We start from the raw sequence: 23,684 nt of genomic DNA, 5'->3' as shown, positions 1-23,684 counted from the left end.
TCGAGATTGACTGTACTTTCATTCGGAAATGTCACCCGATCAAAAGCCCAACTTTTTGACATGTGTGCCTTTGCACAATAAAGGTGACGGAAACACAGGTCTAACGAGCCAAAATATTCTCACTGCTAACTCTCTTAAAAAAATAAAATAAAAATAAAAAATAACCGCCAAGATAGGAAGATGTGAGCATGCACAGTTGCACACTAGTGAAAAATAATAGAGAGGAGACCCTCTCTTGTGCGTCTCCTACTGCAGGGGGTTGATCCGGCTTCCTCCAGTGTTCCCTTGACAAACACACACGCACACGCTTAAGGTTATAGTGAGTGTGAAAAGTGCCACATCGCTAATGAATGCCGACAGTTCTGCTGTGGCGTCATGACAACCGGTGGCACTGTACTTAACCCGCTGTGTGGATCCACTACATTTAATGCGACAATCTTGAAAAAGAAAACTCTATACAAGACGCTTCATATTTTGTATGTGACTCAGTAAGCTGCAGTATTATTAATGATAAGCCTGGGAGTATTGTCTACATTTGTTGTTATACTGTAGCCACAAAGATGCTATTTGTTAGCCTGTCGATGGTGTTTCCAATCATTTGTTAGCATTAAGCTAGCAGTTGTCTTTGCCTCTTTTTGAAGATTTTTTTAGATAATATTTGCCAAACTGCTGCTTGTTGTGATGTGAGTTGAGTTGTCGTGTCACAAAAAAAATATATATATATATCTGAATGATGGCTTATACCTGGAAAAGAATAAAAGTCATGTAAGTGTTGTGGGATGCACTTTGCTGTTTTGTTTTGTTTTGTTTTGTTTTGTTTTGTTTTGTTTTGTTTTGTTTTGTTTTGTTTTGTTTTGTTTTGTTTTGTTTTGTTTTGTTTTGTTTTAACTGAGTTCCTACACCTTCAAATCTGAATTGTGTCCTCTGTTTGAAGGGCAAGGCCGCTTTTTGTGGGGAAGCACCAACAGGCTCACTTAATGAGGATTTCCTCAGGCGGTCGGACGCCAATGCAACAAACATAAATGTCCACCTGCTCTCTTAACTCCTGAGGCCGTTTGGGAAATGAGCGAGCTTTTTTCATCCCTGCCACACGGAGCAGGTTAGAAACAAACGGAATAATTCAAAAGCCTGGAATTTGTTAGTATAGCATTAATGCCTGAAAAGACGTGTGATGAATGAAACCATAGGTCAGTTAAAAAAAAAAAAAGTGTCTGAAGTAGGGCTGAATAATAAATCAAATTCAAATCGACATCACAGTGTGGTCCAATGCAATTTTCCAAGGCTGCAATTTGCGTTTGAGCATATACCTAATCGTCATAGCAAGAGAACACTGTCAATAGTCTGACAAAAAGTCCAATGTACCGGTACACTCTGGGCTAAATCAAGTGCAATGAGGGCAATCTGCAGGCTGTTATCTTTTTGGTCTTGCACCCTGAACAAGTTAATGAGTGCTTTGCTTTCCCGCCGGTTATTTTTCCTCGATTTGGACTAAATGCGAGTGACAGATGGGAAGGCCGACAACCTGGACCCAAAGGTCTCCGACATTATGTCTCATTGTAAGCACCTTTTGTAAGCCCTGAGCTTTTCATTCGCACATTAGCCATTAGCATCCAGCTAGTTGGGTGACATCTGACGTGGGCCTCTTTCACCAACCCCAGAAACTTCTAAATTCCAACAGATTAGGGAGATCTCAAGGGACCAGAAGAAAAACTAAAGAAAGGAAGGGTAGATGAAGCAGAGTGAGATCCGCAGACACGAACCTCCGCTGATTCAGCGACCAGTGGGAGGGAGAAGCAAATTCAGTTTGAATTTCAGTATGTGCTGGTGTGGTGGATCTGGTATGCATGAGAACCTCCACCACCAAAGAGCAATGTCATGCTGGGATGTGTCTCACCACGGCAACAATCTGGATTCAGGTGGGATTTCAGCATCCAAGATGATTTAGACGAGTTGATGCGTCCCACGTGGATGGCAATGAGTTGACCTCTTTTCAAGGTGAACTAGTTTCACACTTGAGCAGACCGAAATGGCCTTTTTTTTTTTTTTTTTCCCCACAAAAATTGTTTCCGATTTTAATCTATTCTTGATTTTGTCTCCACGTCCGAAAAAGCAAATGACAGACGTTATTTGAAACAAGTTTGGCTATTTTTTCCCCCTTGTGGTAATTGAATAATTGAAAGAACTTTTTCTTTTCAGATAAAAGATCATCTGCATATTCACAGTTCAGCATTCTTCAATTTGCATTTCCCCCACCCCCCCCCCACCCCCCCAACCTATCTTTTATTATTTATTGCAGAACTCGCCTATTTCCTATGATTGTGCTGTCTGGTAGCATCTTGTTGTCAAGGAACTTGACTTTGTCAAAGTCCTCTTTTTATTCTCACGCTGTCATCTGTCTGTCTGTGTCTGTCTGTCTGCTGGCCTTTCATGATTTAATCAGAGCACTAAGACGCCGGGAGATTTGATCCCCGAGAGACACACGTCCTCCCAGGCTTCTGCGGGCCTTTCTGGAGCAGCTTTTAGAAAAAAAACTGAAGGCCACCCATTACTTTTCCTGCAAAGGATTTCAATGCCTGAATGTTGGCTAACAGTCACTCTGAATTAGCCTTCTTCCTAGACCATGTCCACAGTTAAAGTGGGTTACCCTGCTTGATACTTGGGGCTATATCTGGACTACTCTACTTTATAAACGGGGCTTTAAACTAGTTGACCTATTTTAACCCTGGTCTGTGGACCCTGGGAGAATTATCACCAATCAGCAGTCATCTATTGTTGTGGGAATGCTGAAAGCAAAGTCGGATTTCACGTTAAAGTCAATATGTACATCGAAATACTTTGTACAGTAATTTAAAAAAAACATATTTGCGCGACCAGGAAGAGCCAGAACCAATATTTGGTGTTTCCGCACGGACGTTCATTGCAGACAGACGGCAGAGTGGAGCTAATTCAAGCTTCAACACGGAAATGTGACGCTCCTGATGGCAGGCCGACCTGCTCGATGGACGTCCGTTGCTGGAGGTAACAACAACACAACTTTAAATAACTTTCAAATTGCGTGATTAAGGTGGGAAATTAATGAAGCCGTAAAGTCGAAACAGCATAGGTCGCGTACGACGTAACTCAATGACTCCCTGTATTAGCATTCAGTTCAGCATTCCCACGCAATTTCTGCAGAAATTGCACGTAGTCTAGTATTTAAAAAAAAATAAAAAAAATTAAGACAAAAAATCCAAGCAGAAAACATGACTGTTCCTAATGCATCGTCTGTCCATGTTCTTCTTCTGTGATGTCTGTTTGGCAGTTGGCAAACATTCTTACTGGCGCCATCTAGTGGTGGGTTTTTGAAGTGCACTTATATCTTCAATTTTGACTTGGAGAATCAGAATTTGGGCCCATACGAGTTTATTGATGGATATTTTTAACTGGAATTTATAAGCCAATTGGAGAACTGGATCTGCATGGACACATATAGAGAAATAGAGGTTTTGGATGCCAGACGTGTATTCTATTTGGGAGGTTATTTCTGTCGTCTGGGCCGCTTCCTTCCTTCTTCTGGCTGTCTCGGTGCTGGTGGCAAGCTATCCCAGGCTATCCTTTTGAAATTAGTGGCAGGAATAATCCCTTAATCAGAGTGTCTCGTTGGGATTACCACCGAGAGCGGCCCGAGTTCCTGCTTCTCTGTGGCTGGAAGTTGACCAGTATTTGGTGTACTGTACGCTGCTTTTCCTGGAACACTTTGCATGACTATAGCAGAGGCCTCGAATCCTGCGCTTTTATTTGGGACGGCGGAAAAAAATAAATAAATCTGTAATTAACTATAGTAGGGCAGGGGCAAAATAGTCGACTTTAAAAATAAGTCGACTGAAAATGACGCTGCGCCGGAAACATGTTTGCGCTGCCATCCATGTTTCTACAGGGACCTGTTTTGCAGACACACACAGTGGACAGGAAGTTATTGAGCTCATTGTAGCTAAGAGGCTATTGGGCTATTCGTGGGCTATTGTTGAAGCATTACTTGACACTGTTACATGTTTAATGTAGATATAATGATGTATGTGTAAACTAAATGGTAGTGTTTGTTTACCTTAGATGGATTGCTAGCACGCTAATGCTATTCGTGATTGCTAACTGTTTAGCATAGGCTAATAATATGTAATAATAGTGTTCATATGTACATAAGATGAGTAGTACTAGTTACATCCACTCAATTCAACTCACGTTAAACCATAGTGGATTAACAGCAAGTTTTGAATGTTAATTAGCACAGTCTGGTCACATTTATAGGCAACGCAACATGTCAGTCATGCTGTGAAGACATTAGCTTTTGTGCTGCTAATGTTTACTGTTGAGTCACTTTCGAGGAATTTACGATGGTCCTGTCCGGACTTGTGCGAGGAAGGCAGAGGAGAAAAACACTTGAATGCATTGACAAAAACTTGCAAGCAAGCGTTTGTATTGAGGCCTCGTACAAAATTATCAAGTTGATCCAACGTAAAACTTCATTTTCTTGTCTTTCTGTGTTTCGCCACATGCCCCCTGCAGATCTGCTCTTCTTAGAAATGTTGGAATTAGATGGTTTGGTGATGAAGTGCTGCCTTCATGGCTGAAAATTCAATTCCTGGTTTACTGTTTTGGGGGACTATTTCCCCACACCTGGGCCAGCAGTAGCCACTAGCCTGGTTGTAGTCCCCCTACCTCCGACTCTGGTTGTCATAGTGATCATAAAGGGTGGTGTAATTCTTAATGTTTGGTGTGTTTTGACGAAAGCAGGCACATGGAAACTCTTTTAACCTGTGGGAAGAATGTATCATATAAGGCTGCCACTAATGATTTAATTTCCATCCCTTTATTCAGAAACAGTATTTTTTTTTCTCCCAAAATGACAAAACAAATTAATGTATTAACATTATTTTTGTCATGATTGTTTTGTTTGGTAAAATGTCACAAAATTGACTAAAATATTAAGGATGCACGATAATGCTATTTTCAGCCGATACCGATAAACCAATAATTTAGAGGTGCCGATGTCTATCACCAATAAGCCGATAATTGTTTGCAAAAGTAACTTATAGGAATATGCTTTCAAGTCCTACTATAAGTCTAACAAATACATTGAAACATTGTATAAACTTTGCACAATGTTTGTGTATGTAAAGCACCATGAAGTTGAATTTTATTGATATGAGCCACAACCACAACAGATGGACCAACGTGGCATGTCTATAATTATTGCTGGATTCCTTTATTATCTGGTTTATCTGTATGAAATCAAATTGCCGCTAATTATCGGCAGATTTCTCTATTATCTGGTTTATCTGTTTGACGTCAAATTGGTCGATAATTATCGGCCACCGATATTATCGTGAATCCCTAAAAAATATTGATCATTACGTTCCAAAGTTAAAGTAGATGTTCATAAATATCTTATTTTGATTCAACACAATGATAATCAGTCCATTTTCAGTGGACTAAAGAAATCTGAGAACATTTACTGTTGAGAGACAGGAGGATTTGGATTATTGTAGGCCTTTAAACTTAATCGATTATCAAAAGTTATTTTCCATTAATTTGATTATCAATTAGTTGTCGATTAATCATTGCACCTGTATGTGTCTCCTTTAATATTTTATATAATTTTATATCCCATCCATCCTTCCATTTTCTTAACCGCTTATCTAAAATTGATTTGACATTCAATTTATTTTTTAAACGTTCATTTACGCTGACATATTAATATTAATAAAATTCAATGTAGGCTTGTTTGCGCGCTAAGTGGAATGGAGCCTCACTGGTCTTTTCCAGCAGTGAGTCACATCGCGTTTCTAAAGGCGGCGCCTTCATTAATTCCAGCTCTTGAGAGTAGGCCCCATTTTTAGCAACACGGTGACCTTCAAAAAAAAAAAAAAAAAAAGTGTACAGCGTCCTCCTTTTTTCGTGTCCTGCAGCTGCCGGGACGCGGCGCGCTTAATCGCCAGCTCGCCCCCCGCCGTGTGCTCACGACGGTCGTAATTCAAATGATGAGTCATGCTTGGCATGGCTGGCAGGTGACATGAATGCAAAGCAGCTCCGGTGGGTAAATTCCGCATAGGATTTACACGGTCAGGATTTTCCCGCCAGTCACTGATCTCGTTTTGATTTTTTTTTTTTTTACAATTTTGCATGCATTTCTGTTTAATACAATAATGCACCCATTTTATAAAATTTACAAAGTTTTGAACATTGAGGATGTTTAAACGGGAGAAATGTGAGAAAATGTAAATGTCTTGATGAGAAAAGTGTATAAACTGTGGTGAGGAGTTTTAGAGCCTTAAATGTATTATAAATGTAAAACATAAAGCTAACTACTTTGCAGATTTCATATATTGCGGGTATTTTGTGGAACCTAATCCCAGTGAAAAACAAGGGAACACTATTAAAAAAGAAACACTCATAAACATTTGATATAACATGTAAGGTGTTATTTCGCAGAGCCAATTAGTGACATCATTGATCGATCGGGCAAATTAAGACATTACAGACGATCACCGATTTTGTATAAAATGATAAATATCCTCCAGCTGATCAGATTGGTTTAAAGTCTAGTTGATGCAGGGCTTTCTTGGTGATGAAGTGCTGCCTCAATGAGTGAAAATGCAATCCAAGCTTTACTGTTTTTATGGGCTGTTTTCCACACCTTGTGTGTTTAGTCGTAGCTGCTAGCATTATTGCAACACCCCTAGCTCCTGCCCTGGTCGTTTTTGTTGGACACACACTATTTACTTGTGTAGATAGTATCAGATAAACAAATTGTAACAAACCTAATTTTACAAAGTAAGGCGTATAAATGTATTTAATTACAGTAAGGAAGAAAGTACTTTGCTACCCCCCCAGCCGTTAAACATATTTGTGGAGCTTGCGGCCATAAAACAGCAGCAAAAAGTGGAAATGATACGTTTGTTCTGTGGAGGACTAAAAAGTCGAGGCTGGATGCGAGCTATTCTCAGCCCGCGGCTCGACCCGAGTGCCGCCAGGATTACGTAACGGTAGGCTTGCACTTGTGTGGAGCAGGGGTTCACAAACTTTGTGGTTTTTCACAAGGACCCCTTATAAGATGATTCACCTGCATCATTGAGTCTTGCTTGCTTTAGTGTTTTTTTAAAATATATTCTTTTTCCATTTTATTTTCATTCTTGTCGTTTCACTTTTTGTTGCATCTCTTCTGCAACATACAAAGACAATGGAGGATTTTCTATTCTATTTGTACCATGCCATAAGAAGTTAAAGTAAAAAAAAAAAATGTAATGTAATGTTAAAGGAGAGACCGCTGGTCTAGGGTTCTGAGCACACAGTTGGAATGTTTGTGACGATTTATCAGAGGCCGGCGGCGGCGTTTGGTGGCGACGCTCGCGTGCGTGCCTCTTGGCAGCCACAAGGTGCTCCTCTGCATTGTCGAGTGCGCTGGCTTACGTCATAAGGTAGCATCAATGATAAATGAGTCACTTTCATGCCGCTGCGTCTGCTAGCACTTACAAATTGACATTTGTTTCTCTTGTATGGACAGCAAGGCTGTTAAAATTGTGATATTTTTTAACAGTTCAGAGTTGTTACTAGCTATCTTTAACACATTTTTAGTATCTAATGTATCGGGCCTTTAATTTCCATATTTTAAAGCATTAAGTAGTTTTGGAGGCCACCGATACCAGTCACGATACTAGAGGCAAACTAAATCTGACTTTTGTGTAAGTCCTCCTCGGCATTAGTTGGCGCTTGCATTGCGGGAGTCTTTTTGAGGACTAAAAATGAACATGTTTGGACAAATCTCAATGTTTGTTCAACTTTGTGTCACAGTGACCACTCAAGGGAATTTAGACCTAGATATTTCTCTTCTACAAGTCCTTTTAAAATCACAGACATGTCATGGACCAGCAAATTTGAGGTTACGGCAGGGTGCCCGCTCCCTGTATCGGCTCCCGTCAATTCCGTGCTAATCTGGCTGGTGCGTAGCCTGATTGCGTAATCCCGCCTCAAGGTTTTTTTTCTTGTTGCCGAGTTGCAGTGGGCCAGCTCAAAAAGTTGTGGTTGGTCCAAACAGAAGGTGAAAGCAGGTGAAACTTGTGAGTGCAACGCGGTGGCCCGTCGAGGCTTGCACACCCGTTCGAGTGTTACATCAGCAGCCGAGCTCTGCAAACATCCAGAGGTGCGCCTAAAAATAGAACTGCTGAGAGAGCAAAAGGGTGGGGGGGGGACTTTTTGTTAAGACTGACTTGCACATGACATTTAACACAATCATAATGTTGTTTACTTTTGGCTCGTCAATAATCTGATTAGTCGGTAGTAGAATTATCGATCAATAGTGGGGTTTTAGCTTAATTTTCTTGGTCGAGAAATAAACATTTTTTAAAATTTAAACTTTTTTTGTTTTGTTGAAATTTTAAATGAAATATTTATAAAAAAAATTATGTTAAAAAATAAATAAATATTATTCTAATTGAAGACTATAACTAGGAAGAGATATTTTACTTGATTTAATTGAACACAATCAATTTAAAACAACTAATTTAGATGTATACTAAATACAATTTTAAGCAGTTAAACATATATCTATAAAATCAATAAATAGATATTTAACGTATATCTTTATACAATTTATGTCCTTCATTGACTGAAGGGAGTATTGCTAACAAATTTGTGCACATTTATTTTCATATTAAAGTTGAGTTGAGTTATTTATTAAATAACATTTAAAAAAAAAAAAATATATATATATATATATATATATATATATACCTGTGAAATAAAACAAGAAATATTACAAAAACGACAAGATAGCTAGGATATGAACTTAATTTAATCTCTTTGATTGATCAGAGAAGAAAAAAAATTAATACATTTTTTTTTTTAAGTTGAAAATATTATATGAATATGAAATAAAACCTATTACAACTTGGGATAGGTATTTAACTTAATATTAACAATAAGCAAAAGCCTATCTGAGCATTTTTGTCAGATTATAAAAATACACGTACATAAATATGATTCTATAAATTTAAAAAATGCAAAGATAAAATGGTAATAATACATCTGTTGCATTGCTAATCTCATTTAATTGTGCTGGTGTACCTATTGTTGTGGTCCACACTTGCATCTTCTGAGATGCCAAAGCACCACATGGCCTGTGTGCATTCGCGTGCACGCGCGTGCGTGTATACAAATGAATTCATTTACGTCCTCTAACGGCCTTCTTAAAGGACTCGCTTTTGTAAAAGACGAACTGGCCCTCTGCGAATTATGTAATCCCGCCTCTTGAGAATAGCGTGTTCTCTCAACCCCCGGCGTCTGCTGCACACACAAATAACAAATGGCTCTTTGTTTTTCTTTTCAAAAATCACATTTTGATTGATTGGAGTGAGAAACGAGTGAGAGAAAGAGAGTGGGGAGGGGGGGTTTGAGGACGCCGTCACCTCCGCTTCTTGGCGTCGGTACGAAGACGAAAAATAACGCCGGCGTGGTGTTATGAGGACAGCTGACATGGTTGACTGTCTGTCAATTGGCTCTGTTGCCGTGGAAACAACCTTGATGCTGCGTTGCAGGGTAAAATCAAGCTAAAAAAAAAAAAACATGACCGCCGCATGCATGAGTCATCGGCGAACACGTACTCTCAGCCTCCTGAATGCGGCGCAAAGCATCATGGGAGCGCTCTAAGTTTAATCAGTCAGGGATTGACTAGTTTGGCAAAACTGCAGGGGTGGGAACATATGGATAACGACTTTTGATGCCACCCTGCGAGCAATTCTACAAAAGCTCAGAGCTGTTGACAATTTTATCAAAAAATATAATCATAACTAGCGTTATATTTTGACAACTTTTGGATTTAATGAAAAGTAGAAATGGTGTGCTAACCCTTGATAAACTTTCTAATGCTACTGCTAAACTAATTAAACTCATGCTAACTGTGCTAGCCTAAGATAAACACGTGTAAAGTCTGCTGAGCTTTGCTCAGTAAACCTGAGATAACTTTTCCAGGCTCGTAAACACATGCTAAGCTTGCTAGACTAGTCAGCCAGGCTAAATTGAATTCCTATACTGACTTTACTAAGCCAGTAATTACAGTTGCTAACTTCTCAAGCTTTGATAAATTCATGCTAGCTTCCCTAACCTGGATAAACTTCGACTAACTTTGATAACCTCAGTAAATTTGTGTACTAGCTGCTAGCCTGGCTAAACTTATTATGCTAACCTCAGCATACATGTGCTAATACAATAAACGCCATTATACACAGATCCTGTGTGCGATTCTACAAACAATTAAACCATATCAGAACTATACAGTATTAAAACATTTTAAGCCATATAAAATGATATAAATTTGACACATAACAGACAAGATTTTATTTTTTTTAACCATATACGTTTAAGCTGTGAAAATATGTCTGCTTAAAGCCTCCGATAGCTGACATATATCCAAGCACTGCGACGAGAGGCGTTAGCTAACAGTTAACTCGCAGGCTATAACGCAGACTAACGACCCCACTGTCAGTCCGTGACGGCTTTGTCCAAAAGGTCACTGCCTCACTCAGTGTTGTCGTATGTGGGTCAACATTGCAAACACACTTCAGGGAAGCGTAACTATTAAACAGTGGCACACTTCATTCTGCCTGTGGCTCACACTATACACATTTGAGCACATTTCTGCTAGTTGTAATCCCACAATGCATTGCGTTTCAATTTACTATGGTAGCGTGAATACCACAAAACAGATAAAACAGAGTTTTTTCCGTGAAATTGTGTGTAAATCTATTTTTCAGTGTGCTACCTTGGCTAGCCCGGATTAACTCATGTGCTAGCTGCGAGCATCAGTAAACTCCATGAGCTAACTTCACTAGCCTCACTAAACTCTTGTATACTGATGTGCTAAAATCATGTGCTCGCTTCACTAGCCCGCGTTTCCTCATTCCATGTCCTTCATTTAGCCTCCATTGCTTCAAGACCCGCGATCAGTATCATCGTGCGTCGTGGTGGTGATTTGTGGTGACAGCATTTGTGTCCATCTGCCATCTTGGTGACGCTTGTTAATGAGATGCAAACAGTGCAATATTTAATCCAATGTTTGCCTCTCATGTCAGCTCTCATATTTACTGTTATGCATATGCATCCTATTTTCCCGTATACACATTTCTTCCTACGTGGTGATGCACGTCTGATTTTCGGTGTGCGCTCCGGGCTGCTGAGATTAAGCCGCTTCTTTTAATCCTCCTACGCACCACATGACTTGTCCGTGATGCACAGGCTCCGGCGAGCTCTCATTGGTGTGTTGCCGTCGTCTCCTCGGGGACTACTTGGGCCAATCGGATGTCTTGGCCTCAGCATCCGCCCCCTCTGTTGGGTAGGGGGGTTTGTTCTATGAATGGAAAGAATTCTGGGAGAGACCCGCACCATACTCCCAAAGTCCCATCTTGGCTTTCCTGTATCGTGACTTGACTTTCTGCAAAGAGTAGGTTTCTGTTTTGAGTAGCACCAGCTGACCTTTTAATATATCTTAATACGACTGTTATTTACTAAATAGAATTTTTTTTTCTGCTTTGTGGTGACAACTCCACAATCCCACAGCGTCACAGATTCTGCATTGTACTGTACATCCCTGAAAGTCAGAAGATGTTAACTGTCTTTTTCCGTATCCAAATCCACAGTAACTGCCCATGCTCGCTGGCGGCAGCCTTGGCCAGGGCGACGTCGGACAGTATTCTACAAAGCGACCTCACCATCCACCACCTTATCAAGAGCGTGGAAGATGGAGTTGGACCCTTACCACGTGAGTCCCACTGTGTATGATTGTAACGTAACAAGAGTGGCTCTAAGATTGAACTCTGAGGGACACCAGTGTAGCATTATTGGTGGGAATTTCTTTCTCTTTCGTTCGTTCGTTCGTTCGTTTGTTGTGGCTTGCATGCAAATGTTTGACTTAGTTGTTCTAATTTTAAAAGAATCATAACATCATTCTGAATTCATTTGTTCTAACATTCTTAAATGCCCTACAACTGTTAAGTGCTGTATAATAATTAAGCTAAATAAAACTGCAATAAAGTAAGAGTGCTTACATTTTGAAATTCCCGACTGGCTTGTAATGGCGAGCGGAACAGAACAGATGCCGTCACCTAGTGTTGTGTTAGGTATACTGAAATTTTTAGTGTTGGTCTATGATAAATCTGTGAGGAGTTTCTTTTAGTCTTATATAAAAGTAGTGCTTTGCTGCACTCCTGTGGCATGTTTTCCTTCTTCTTAATTGTTGAAGTGCTCTTGTGGAATTTATTAAAGTGCCAAAGGAGTCAGAAGTCGACCTCCTTGGCTCCGCTTCTCCTCCCCCGTCCTCCATCTTCCCTCTTTGACCGTTTCACCTGCAGCGAGCATTAGTAGGACGTCTTCGAGTCTTAATGGCCTCTGCCGCTCGTTCTCTCTCGCTCTCTTTCCCTCTCTCACGCTTAACTTCGAACTTCTCTAATCTGCCTCTCGGAAAAAGTAAAACGGCTCCCGCTGGGCTTTTGACGTTCACAAGTGTGTCACTCACTTGCAGTGGAAACGGGGACTTTTCTAAATTGGCCACCAAGGAAGTGTGACGCACACTTTTTTTGAGTCTGCTTTCTGCTCTTTCGTATCGTTTCTTATGAATTTTTTTAAAACGTTAAGATGAAAAAAAAAAAAAAAATTGGATTATCAGTGTCACATAATAGATGAGAAAAGCTGACGCTCAACTGAAATGCTGTGCAATGAATTGAATTGTTGAAATGTAGAATCTGAGATGTGAATTGGGAATATTAGTTTTGGAATATTTGGCCATTTTATTGTAAAAAGTGTAGCATTTCACTGATGTGTGAATTCTTGGAATATGGAAAGTATTTTGAATTTGTAATAGAATTGGTCAAGAAATGTGGAAGTAAGCGTTTGGAACCACAATGAATGGGACCCCAAAAAAATCAACCTCATTCCTTCATTTGGTTACCCTTCCACCACTTTTGAAAATAATAATAATAATGTGATTGTGGTCAAAACTAAACTGAACTGGAGTGGTTGTTGCACAGGGATCGTTTCTGTGGGTCAAGTGCAAACAAGGATTATCCGTCCAAAAACACGAACAAATATTGTTTTCTATGTACAGTAAACAGGGATTACACACAAGAAGGATTAAAGAACGCTCGCTCGCTCTTTAATCTAGTAAAGGTTGTTCTCTTTCATCACTTTTGACCGCTAGAGGTGGTCCTTCAAGGTGACATTGTCATGATTGAAAACGGTTCCTAGGTATTTTTATCAAAATATCCTAAAGATCAACAATTATGGCACAACATTTTTATACAGTTTTTCTTGCCACTCTTAACCTGTTTTGTCTTGTCTTGTGCAAACAAGCCATGCACAGTAGACTTTTCGTTACCATGACGACTACCAGGCTGGCATAGCAACTTGTTGATCCCAGAGTCCATGCATCGCACAGTATTTAGTAGAAAACTTTTTGCTTAGTTTTTTTTTTTTTTTTTTTTTTTAACAAAGGAATAATGTGGCCTGGAAATAATATATTCCAATAATCACACAAAAAAAATATAATGTGAGATCTAGTACCAGGTCTGGAGTTTGATTTGCTCAGAGATTGTTGTTTCAGACCAAAATGGCTGACTTCCTATTCAATTTCAGGCTTGGGTCCGGTCAGGTTCAGAACCTCAAAAGTACATATTTTCACCAGGATCCTTGTTGTTATAAAATTTGCCAAAGTTGCAACTTGCAAAACAAAACCCATATCATTTTGAACTAGGGAAACGCTACTGGCTTCTTGCTAAGATATAATGCAATAGGCATAGGCAGGCTAATGTAAATTAGGATAGAAATTATGTCCTACCCATTGACTGTAAAAACCCATTGAAAAAAAGAACCATTTTAACAGCAATACTTCAAGGTGAACCTTTTCAACGCATTCCAGAGATCGAGGCGGTCAAGTTGGCGCGGCTCATCTTCAACCGACTCTTCGAGACGTGCGGCGCGTGGACCAAGGAGCTGCCTTACCGCCGCCGCCCTCAGCCCTACTATGAGACGTCCATCCACGCCATCAAGAACATGAGGCGCAAGATGGAGGACAGGCACATCATCATCCCCGACTTCAACACACTCTTCAACATTCAGGTAACGCAGCAGCCACAGCTGCCTTTTTTTTTTTCTTTTTTTTTTAAGTGCCGCAATTTGGCTGCTTGCCTTAAAAGCTTCTTTTTTTTTTTCTTTCAAGGTTTAATGTCTTGGAATTGGGAAGGTTTATCAAGCAGAGTGACTCATGCTTTCAGAGGTTTAGTTATGTAACGGATGTGGAAGGTGTTTATGCCAGAAGGGGGTACCTGTGAGTCTCTTATAAGGCAGGACTTTCATAAGATACACTTGATTTATTATAGTTCCTTATTTAAGATTCAAAATCGGTAGCAATCGGACAAACGCTCAAGGATGATTTTGTCTTTCAAGGACTCCTTGAAATGTCCCTAAAATGTCTGCTTAAAACCAAAATGGCAGACTTCCTGGATCTTTTCAGACATGGTTTATCGAAACTTTTTTTTTTTTTTTTTGTAGGTCTACTCATGATTGACATGTCCACCAAGTTTCATGTTTCAAAGTGAATCTGAATTTTCAAAATAGAAGTGAGGCTGACTATTCCTCGTAGAGTTGAGATATTAGAGTTAGCCTGTTGTACAACTTTGCCAACATGCTCCTCCCACCTTCAACTATTTTAAGGGCCCCTGGAAATGGTCAACCTAACCCCACAAATGTCTGTTTTGAATCAAAATGGCACATGGGTTGTTCAGACTTTTTGCAGGTCAAGTCTACCCCATGATGTCTCTTGAGTTTCATGTTCCGAAGTGAATCTAGCTTAACTCATTTGCTCCCCAAAATGGATAAATATGTTATGTTTTGAATGTTTTAAGTGTCCCAAAGACATATTGATACATTTTTTTGTTTTGTTTTGTTGCTAGAGCATACAGAAGGCTTTGATGCAGCCTTTCGACTGCAAGGAACGGTTGAAGACATGGTAGTTATTACACAAACGGCCAGCAAGTGGCAGCAGAGTATGAGATCAACCAGCATCTTTTCCCCAATGTTTTAAACATATTTTTGAATAATGATGAAACTTAGCAATATTCTAATGCTAATTGCTGCAAAATGGAAAGAGATAGAAATATATTATTTTTTTCCTGATGAAAGAAGAGACTTTAATCTTTCTTTTGGTAGGTTCCATGTATTGATAGCAATATAACACAATATTCTGTGGGCCTTGCAAAATCAGTGAAAATCCAGTAAACCAGTGAAAGGGATTGATTCTGTGAAAATGGCAGCGAGTGAATGAGTTAAGTGGCTGAAACCATAATGACTTTACAATGGCCACTTATGTCCAAAATGGCTGACATCTTGTGTCTTTTCTAGTTTATGAGATTTTTTTTATTTTTTTTTTATAGGGCACCTTGTGATAGACTTGTCTACTAAATTTTATTTTGCTTAGTGACTTTGGCATGAGGGACTGAAATTGTCAAAAAAAAAAAAAAAAAGTCACCAGTTTGCATCCTAATGTATGTTTAGGATCAAGAAGAGCAAGCATTCTTCGCCGTTTTTGACGGACACGGTGGCGTGGACGCCGCCATTTACGCTGCCAACCATCTCCACGTCAACCTGGCGCGCCAGGACTCCCTTAGCCAAGACCCCGGCGAGGCTCTCCGCCGCGCCTTCAAAATCACAGACGAGCACTTTGTCAAGAAGGCCTCGCGGGAGGTAACTACCTGCAGCCGCGTTGTTGTTTTTTCTCTCTGTGTGTCTGAAAACCAGCATGTGGTCACTCCGACAGAACCTGCGCTGCGGCACGACGGGCGTGGTGACGTTCCTCCGCGGCCGGACGCTGCACGTGGCCTGGCTGGGTGACTCGCAGGTTATTCTGGTCCGCCGGGGAGAAGTGGTGGAGTTGATGAAACCGCACAAACCAGACAGAGAGGTACACGCACAGCATTTTGATGTTTTACAGGGTCCTCACTTCCTGGCGGGGTGTCGTCTATGGCCGTGGGGACTCGACTCGGGTTAACTCTGGAGTAGGGTGACCATATTTGAATAAAAAAAATAAATAAAAAAATGTAATTGGATATTTTTTTTCCCCCCCTCCTGATTCTTATTTACTATGTGACCACTTTTTAAAAGGTCCTCCTGCCATGTATTTTTAACAAACACACAAAAAAAAAATAAAGAAAAAATAATCTACATTAAAATAAAAAAATATCAGCTTTAATATACATACATGTTTTGGTCTTAGAGGTTAGGCTTATGCTAAAATAAAGGCAAATGAACCATGAATTTAGTTATCTCCTTCAATTAAAAGTTGTTGAGTAACTAAACAGTTTGACTTGCAGTCTTTTAAATCTTGTAGTCTTTCACTACAACAAGTTTCTTCCAAGCTAGTTTGACATGACATGTTCTGTATATCTGTTTGTATAATACTGCCCCCTAGTGGTGTATGGCATGCACACCACAAGGTGCAGCACAATGTCCATTGATTGCAAGCAAAACTCTTTAATTTCTTCCAACAAAAATAGAAATGACATCCAAAATAATGATATTGAACAAAAATGCTATTTTGTTTTGTTTTTGCAACTGTCTGCAGGACGAGAAGCAAAGGATTGAAGCTCTGGGAGGCTGCGTGATCTGGTTCGGCACGTGGAGGGTTAACGGCAGTCTGTCGGTATCCCGAGCCATCGGTAATCTGCCCGTCCGCAACCCCTGAGAGTCGAATCAGATTTGAAAGTCTCGACGAGCTGCAATTGAAGCAGTTTTTTTTTTATTTATTTTTTTTTTTTTTTTTTATTATTATTTTTTTGCAGGCGACTCTGAACACAAGCCGTACATCTGCGGGGACGCCGACCACGCCGCCTTCCCGCTGGACGGCTCGGAGGACTACCTGCTCCTGGCCTGCGACGGCTTTTGGGACACGGTGAGTCCGGACGAGGCGCTGCGCGTGGTCAGCGACCACCTGCAGGAGAACGCCGGCGACACCGCCATGGTGGCACACAAGCTGGTGGCCTCGGCCCGCGACGCCGGCTCCAGCGACAACATCACCGTCGTCGCCGTCTTCCTGCGGGACCCGCGCACCCCGCCGCCGCCCGCCAGCACCGAGGACGACGAGGACGAGGGCGCCGCCGCGGCCGAGCCAGAAGAGGAGGTCGCGGCCGAGGCGGAGGAGGAACCCGAAGAAGAGGAAGAGGAAGAGGAGGAGGCGGCGGCCAGGGCGGAGCGAGGCGGCGAGGCGGGAAGCGCGGCGGACAACGGGGGCAAAAGCCGCGGCGGGTGGCCCCTGCAGCAGTGCTCGGCCCCCGCCGACCTCGCCTACGAGGACCGCACGGACTCCTTCACGGACAGAACCAGCCTCAGCCTGGTGGGGCCCGCCACGGGGGGCCATATCCCTTCCCTGCGGGGCCCGCCGAGGCGCAGGTCCCGCCGCACTTTGACGGACCCGCTGGGGCGCCGGACCGCCTCGCCGCTGGGCCGGGTCCCCGGGCCAAGCCGCAGGTTCGGCCACCTCAGGTGGCGCCGAAGATTGGCCGAACCGTTGGGTTGGCTGCCCCTCCGCGCCATCTGGAGGCCCGATATGGCCGCGCCACGACTTCCTCGCGACGACGCCATCTGATGACAACCGAACCCAAACACGGATGGATCCGCCTCCCTCACGTTTAGCCTCCTCCTAGCCAACTTTTTTTTTTTTTTTTTCGGTTTCTTTTTGGGTAGTTTAGATAGTTGCGTTGGGAAACGTGACGATCGACTGGTGGTGTCTGTCCCTAAACAAAAAAACCCCCCAAAAAAAGCAATTAAAAAAATAGTCCATGTCAGCCAGCGCACCAAACACAAGCTTCGCTCCAAAGTATACCACATCATCGTGACGCTACAAAGTGTTCACGCTGATGGTTTTGCTCTTTGTTAACGATCAATTAATGGATATCTTTACTGGGATGGGAGCATCTATCGGTGAATGTTCTGAACTCCTATATCATGTCAATGAGCAGAATAATGCTGCGCCGGAGGAGTTGTTTGTATAGCCATCCTGTGGATCTAGCTCCCAAGGCTAACGTCCTGTTTTTTTGTTCTGCTACTTTCATCAGCAAATTTGCTTGAGACAAAAGCAACAGCGCCTCTGCTGGTTGCACCCCAGCGGTGCACTGCATTTTGCCTGTATAGCTTCAAGGTGCTATTGCGCGAGATTGGCAAAATTCACCATCGATCCATTCGTATTCGCATTACCGTTTAAATCGGCTATTGCTCGCCAATGCCTGTAAAAATTTTGAATGAATTGATACCACAAGACCAGTCGTGCTATCAAACGTATGTAGTGCATTTCTGATTTTTTTTTTCACACATTTCGAGTTTTCGCGTTTTAAGGCGATCATCAAACGTCACTACCATGTTCCAACAAATAGTCAAATTCACAATTTGTCCGTGTCATCCACCAGTCTAGTATTTTTGTTTCAAATTATGTCCATTTTCCTTCCTACATTTTTTAAATCGTTTCCAGATAAAGTATGACGTTTTTTATGTTTGGTAGCAATAATCTCAACCAAGCTGTTAGTGTTTGATGAAACCCTGGAAAATTGCCCTAAAATGGCTGTTTAGATCCAAAATGGCTGTCTCGAGATGTTTTTTTTTTTTTTTTTTCAATTGTTGAACTTTCTGATAGACATGCCTAAGAAACATTATATTCCTAAGTGAAACCAACTTCAGGGGCTGCATTTTCTCTCTAGTAAAACAAAACAAATGAACATTTGGCAGTGCCGATATATACTTTAAAAGTGATGAGTGATTTATTTTTTAAAGGACCCTGAAAATTGTTAAAAATGGCCAACTTCCTATGTCAAGAGTTTTTTATTTTTATTTTTTTTATTTTTTTTGTGTGGGTTTACTCCTAATAAACGAGCATCCCACAAATGATTCTCAGGGATTGAATTTGAATCCCAACCTTTGTTGTTTAGGAGGCTAGCCGGGGCTACGGCTAACCTATGCCTCAGTCATCAAAGTTCGCTGCCGTGCTCGAGTCAGACAGCATACAAAACCTTTGTTTACAATTTAGCATGTTGCTCCCTTTTGTTTCCCCATGAGAGTTTTTAAAATTTGGCTTTTCATTCATCAGGAGGATGCTTTCTTCCTTTCAGGTTTTTTTTTCTTCGTGGCACCGGTACAACTGACCCCTCTCTCATTTCACTTTTGACCCGGCCCGTTATCCGCTCGCGGCTTGTCTACAGATAAGAGCACTTAGACGGCGGATTACGGAAGATTAGTACTCACTTACCTGATTAGATGCGGTGTCATGCTTTCCCCCCATGCAGATTTAGCCCCTGCATTAATGGCTTTTTGGGAGAGGACAAAGGGTGATTTGGGTGTTGCGTGGATGGCGGCGGACGTGATTGTTATCAGCCGAACGCAGCGAGCTCCAGAAAACGTGCCTTCGGTCAAAGCCTTCTTCCCCAAAAATGTACTAAAACAGCACCGTTGAGTCTGGAGTGTCACTGTCTCGTATTTGTGCCACTTTTCCAAAGAAATGTTGTCTTAAACTGGCATCAAGACTGGAAACCTCCTAGCCAGCTAGCTACCTAGCGAGCTTACTCGAGTTATTTTTTATTTTTATTTTCCCATGATAGTATGAAAAGTTGTCTTAATTAATAAGGATAGTCCGACATTTGGTGTAGTTTCCAGTGATAACGAGATGTCTTCAACTAGCATAACAGCTGGAAGCTAGCTAGCCAGCTAGCTACCTAGCATTTGAAATATCAACCAGGTGTAGGTGGTCCAGGTGTATTTTTTTGTTTTCCAATGATACCAGAACAATTTGTCTTAAGTGTGCCTAATGACTGGCAACTGACAAGCCAATTAGCCACCTCGCCTCTCCAGGTAGTCATATTAATATAGCAATTCAAATTTCAACGCAAAGTGGTCCAAGTTGTTTTTTGCTCTCCGGTTTTCCAGTCTTCTTGCTGAGCTAAGTCGTTTGCTTAGCTGTATGCATAATAAGCTACCCTTCAGCTCATCTTTTTACATTGTTTGCACATGTTTTGGTTGCTAACCATCCTAAGCTAGCTAGCACAACGGGTTCTTGTCTGTAAATAAAACTACGGTATTAATATCTCCTCTGCGATGCTAATACAGAGCTAACGGCAATTGCCGTGTGATCCATGGCGCTGCGTTAATTCATAAATCAAATAACAAAGCACATGTAATCCTCCTAATAGATTAATATGATGACGCCTTCTGGATATTACACGACAACCTTATGCTAAATACCTGCTAATTGTCCTAATGTAATTAAACTGTATTATATCCTTAATTCCTATTATAGCTGCATTAATATTTGATGGATTTTTGTATTTACTAGTTTTTTGTTTTGTTTTTTTTGTATGAAATGGTCATTTGATTTCACACAAAGGATGAGTACAGTTGTGGTTATTAATACGTAGCTCTCGCGTGCTTGATTCCACCTTTTGGAGGTAGTATGAAAAGCTTAGTCATCACTTCCTGTAAAAACGTAATTTTCCTGTGTTGCTGTTCTGTTTAAATGGATGCAGAAATGGGGGTATCAAGTCAAAGCAGAGAATTTGTATCTGACTCCTTTTGCGCTGCCTTTCAAAGCTGTAATTTGCCGAGTTGTTTGAACAGATACAGACTCGAATGGTGACTCGAATGGTCAACTCATCAATTTTCTGTTAATATCAGAAGCCCCTTTAAAATGCCAGTTTTGTTTTTGTTTTTTTCGTTATTGTTGTGTATAAATTGTACCAACATAAACGCGCGTTATAAGAAGTCAAGCTGGGAATTTTCCATCTTCTAAGGTAGTATCAGACGCACATAAAGCCAAAAAATTTTTGATTTTTATATAAAGATATTTTTTGTCCCTGTGTCTGTGTTCTGTATGAGGAGCACTGAAACAAAATCGGGTTACCAAAATTAATTGAATTAACAGTTGGATAAATAAATTTTCTGGAGGTCATTTGATTTATTTTTTTTCTCCCCCCCCCAATAATCTCCTAATTTTCCACCTTCAGAGCTGGTGACAAATTCACGACTGTGCGTGAGTGTGTTTAGCTATGCCGGCACGGTTGTAACACGCAACAGTCACTTATCCCCTCCTGCCTTGTGTTGCAAGAATGCTGACATGTTTGATTGCTATGTGAAAGCAGCCATATCCTGCTTTGCTGGGTTCTGTGAAAAAAAAACAAATGTGGACAAATTGTCCGTCAGTCTGTCACTGTTTCCTGCTGCTACGTCCAATTCACATTACCACTAATAATCAGTCAAACGTTGTGGTTAACATATCTGCAGCTTTATTTTTTATCCGCCTTAAACCACATTTTGCCAATCATGTGACGGTATGGACGACTCTCAAAAACCTTGGGGCGAACGGGCTTTTCCACTTGTGCTCCTCCCGTCTGGTTTTTGGCCTGTTTTCCTGCCACTTCTCTTCCCTTTCACCCCCTCTCTCCTCAGAGAAGCGGCAGGAAAACAGGCCAAACTACAGATGTCATGGTGCCATCCTGGAAGTTTCAACGACGAGACTGGAAGAGTCATAGAAAGCCCGACGAGCCCGTCGTTTGTGAGTAGCGCATACTAGTAGTTAGTCGGCTTTTATTTTGAAAGCACACAGTATCTTGCAATGACCCCTTTTCAATTCTACTAATAATCATCCGTGAATTTATCAGTAAAGGAAGTTTTGTATTCATTATGAAATGAATAATACTGCTTAAATAAATAAATATGTCAAGATCCTTTTCTTGCCGTGCTGTTAAAACAAAAAGGAAAAAAAAAACAATTCATGTTTAGCCTTTCATGATGAAAATGAGCAGTGTCGAACTAAACGCACCTCAAATCACTTTGTCATTGCTCCCGTTTTCCATGCAATACGGTATTTCTATATTGTCAACAAAAAGGCTTCACCTCTCAAATATGGTTTAAAAAACAAAACAAAAAGCAAAATTAAATGGAAATTTCTCAGCGAAAGATGTAAACCATCTGAGTAGTATCCAATGATCCCTGCCGTTTCCATGGCAACTGCTGCCAAAGAAAATTTCCAAAAATTGGACAAGGAGGTCCGTCAGAAGCTCATTTGGGAAAACAAAAACAGGCTGGAAAGAAATGATGCACTTTTTCCACCACGGGCACTGCCCCACAAATATGAATATCAAATATTGTGTTTGTACGCAGCCGATCGATAAGCCTTCATTCTTGGACAATGGGAGCAATTTCTTACCATCTTAGCGACTCTGGACAAGAATGGGCTAACTCCAATATTGTCATTTTGTGAGAGTGACTTCAAGTTTGTGGTAGCATTGGAGATTTATTTTGACAGAAGTGGTGGTTTTCCTTCGATTTTGGACCACATTGATCATCTTTCATTTCATCGGTTGGATCGCGTTTTCGTTATTTTTGGATGTTTTGCGACATTGCTTTTATGGGTTGCGCAGATGAGTCAGGACAAGTGCTGAGTGCAACAATGGGCTGCCCCATATAGGTCAAAATTAAACTGGAACTAGACCTAAGATGTCGACAGTCGTCAAGAAAAGGGAGTTAGCCCACTCGAGTTCAGTCGCCTCTTGTAAATGTGCACTGTGTCACCTACGTACACGGGAAAGCTTTTTTCTTCTCTCTCTGTAAGCAATAATGCGTTGAGGCAAAACAAAAGTTCTCTGGGGGTTTGTCTGTGGACACCGTGCGCGCTTCGAAGACGACCCCCCAGAAGAACTTGTGCAGGTTAAGGTTGAAAGCAAGTATTCAAAAGAAATAATCTGTATGTGTATGATGTGTTCCTATAGTATACTCAGTAAATAAATAATACATGTGTACTGTAACTGGTGACTAACTATCATGTATATAAAGACGAGAACAACTCCACAGTTTTGTCTTTTCTTGTTCAATTAAAAAAGTCCAATCAATCAATCAATATCATCCTACGCACATACGTCAGACTACTGTAAAGTGGAAGAAAAGCCATTGTTGCAGAATAAGTCGTATTTCTTTATTTATTTATTTATTTATTTATTTTAATGGACCATGCATAGTAAGGCGTTTAAAAAAAAAGCCTTACTATACAAAAATGCCTTAACTAATAAGGCCATAAGCAGTAAGGATTTAATTTTATTTTTTTGGTTTAATGGACCATGCATAGTAAGCCGTTTATAAAAAAATAAAAAGGAAAAAAAAGCCTTCAGTATACATCAGGGGTGGCAAACTGCGGTCCTCGAGGGCCGGAGTCCTGCAGGTTTTATAGCTTTCCCTACTCGAAGGGCAGCTGATTCCAATTAACAGGCTTGTTATCAGGCTTCTGTAGAGCTTGCTGATGAGCTGAATATGAATCAGCTGTGTTGAAGAGAAATATCCAAAACCTGCAGGACTTCGGCCCTCGACGACCGGATCTCGCCACCCCTGGTATACATGGTCTTTAAAAAAAAACGAACAAACAAAAAAACGCCTTAGTATACATGGTCTTTAAAAACAAAAATGCCTTACTACACATGGTTTAAAAAAAAAAAAAGAAAAAAACACGCCTTACTATACATGGTCTTTAAAAAAAATAAATACAATGCCTTACTATACATGGTCTTTAAAAAAAAAAAAAGGAAAAAAAAAACGCCTTACTATACATGGACTTTAAAAAAAAAAAAAAGGAAAAAACGCCT

At 40.8% G+C, this 23,684-nt stretch overlaps 1 protein-coding gene across 2 annotated transcripts in view; it reads left to right on the top strand.

The window, feature by feature from the left end:
• ppm1e (protein phosphatase, Mg2+/Mn2+ dependent, 1E) overlaps nt 1–22,899 on the top strand; it is a 33,185-nt gene extending 10,286 nt beyond the window's left edge. The window contains exons 1-7 of one of the 2 annotated variants that reach the window (XM_077505923.1): nt 11,404–11,470; nt 11,667–11,788; nt 13,940–14,139; nt 15,574–15,762; nt 15,836–15,979; nt 16,640–16,733; nt 16,857–22,899. In XM_077505923.1, the coding sequence (XP_077362049.1) occupies nt 14,074–14,139; nt 15,574–15,762; nt 15,836–15,979; nt 16,640–16,733; nt 16,857–17,659 (1,296 nt within the window). In that variant the 5' untranslated portion in view covers nt 11,404–11,470; nt 11,667–11,788; nt 13,940–14,073 and the 3' untranslated portion in view covers nt 17,660–22,899. Of the gene's footprint in view, nt 1–11,403; nt 11,471–11,666; nt 11,789–13,939; nt 14,140–15,573; nt 15,763–15,835; nt 15,980–16,639; nt 16,734–16,856 lie in introns of those variants that run through there. The other variant, XM_077505922.1, reaches the window with a different exon arrangement.
• The last annotated feature ends 785 nt before the right edge of the window (nt 22,900–23,684 follow it).

Source organism: Festucalex cinctus, chromosome 18 (genome assembly GCF_051991245.1).
Source record: "Festucalex cinctus isolate MCC-2025b chromosome 18, RoL_Fcin_1.0, whole genome shotgun sequence".
NCBI lineage: Eukaryota > Metazoa > Chordata > Actinopteri > Syngnathiformes > Syngnathidae > Festucalex > Festucalex cinctus.
The sequence above is the reverse complement of the archived record's forward strand: the minus strand, read 5'-3'. Positions and strand labels throughout refer to the sequence as shown.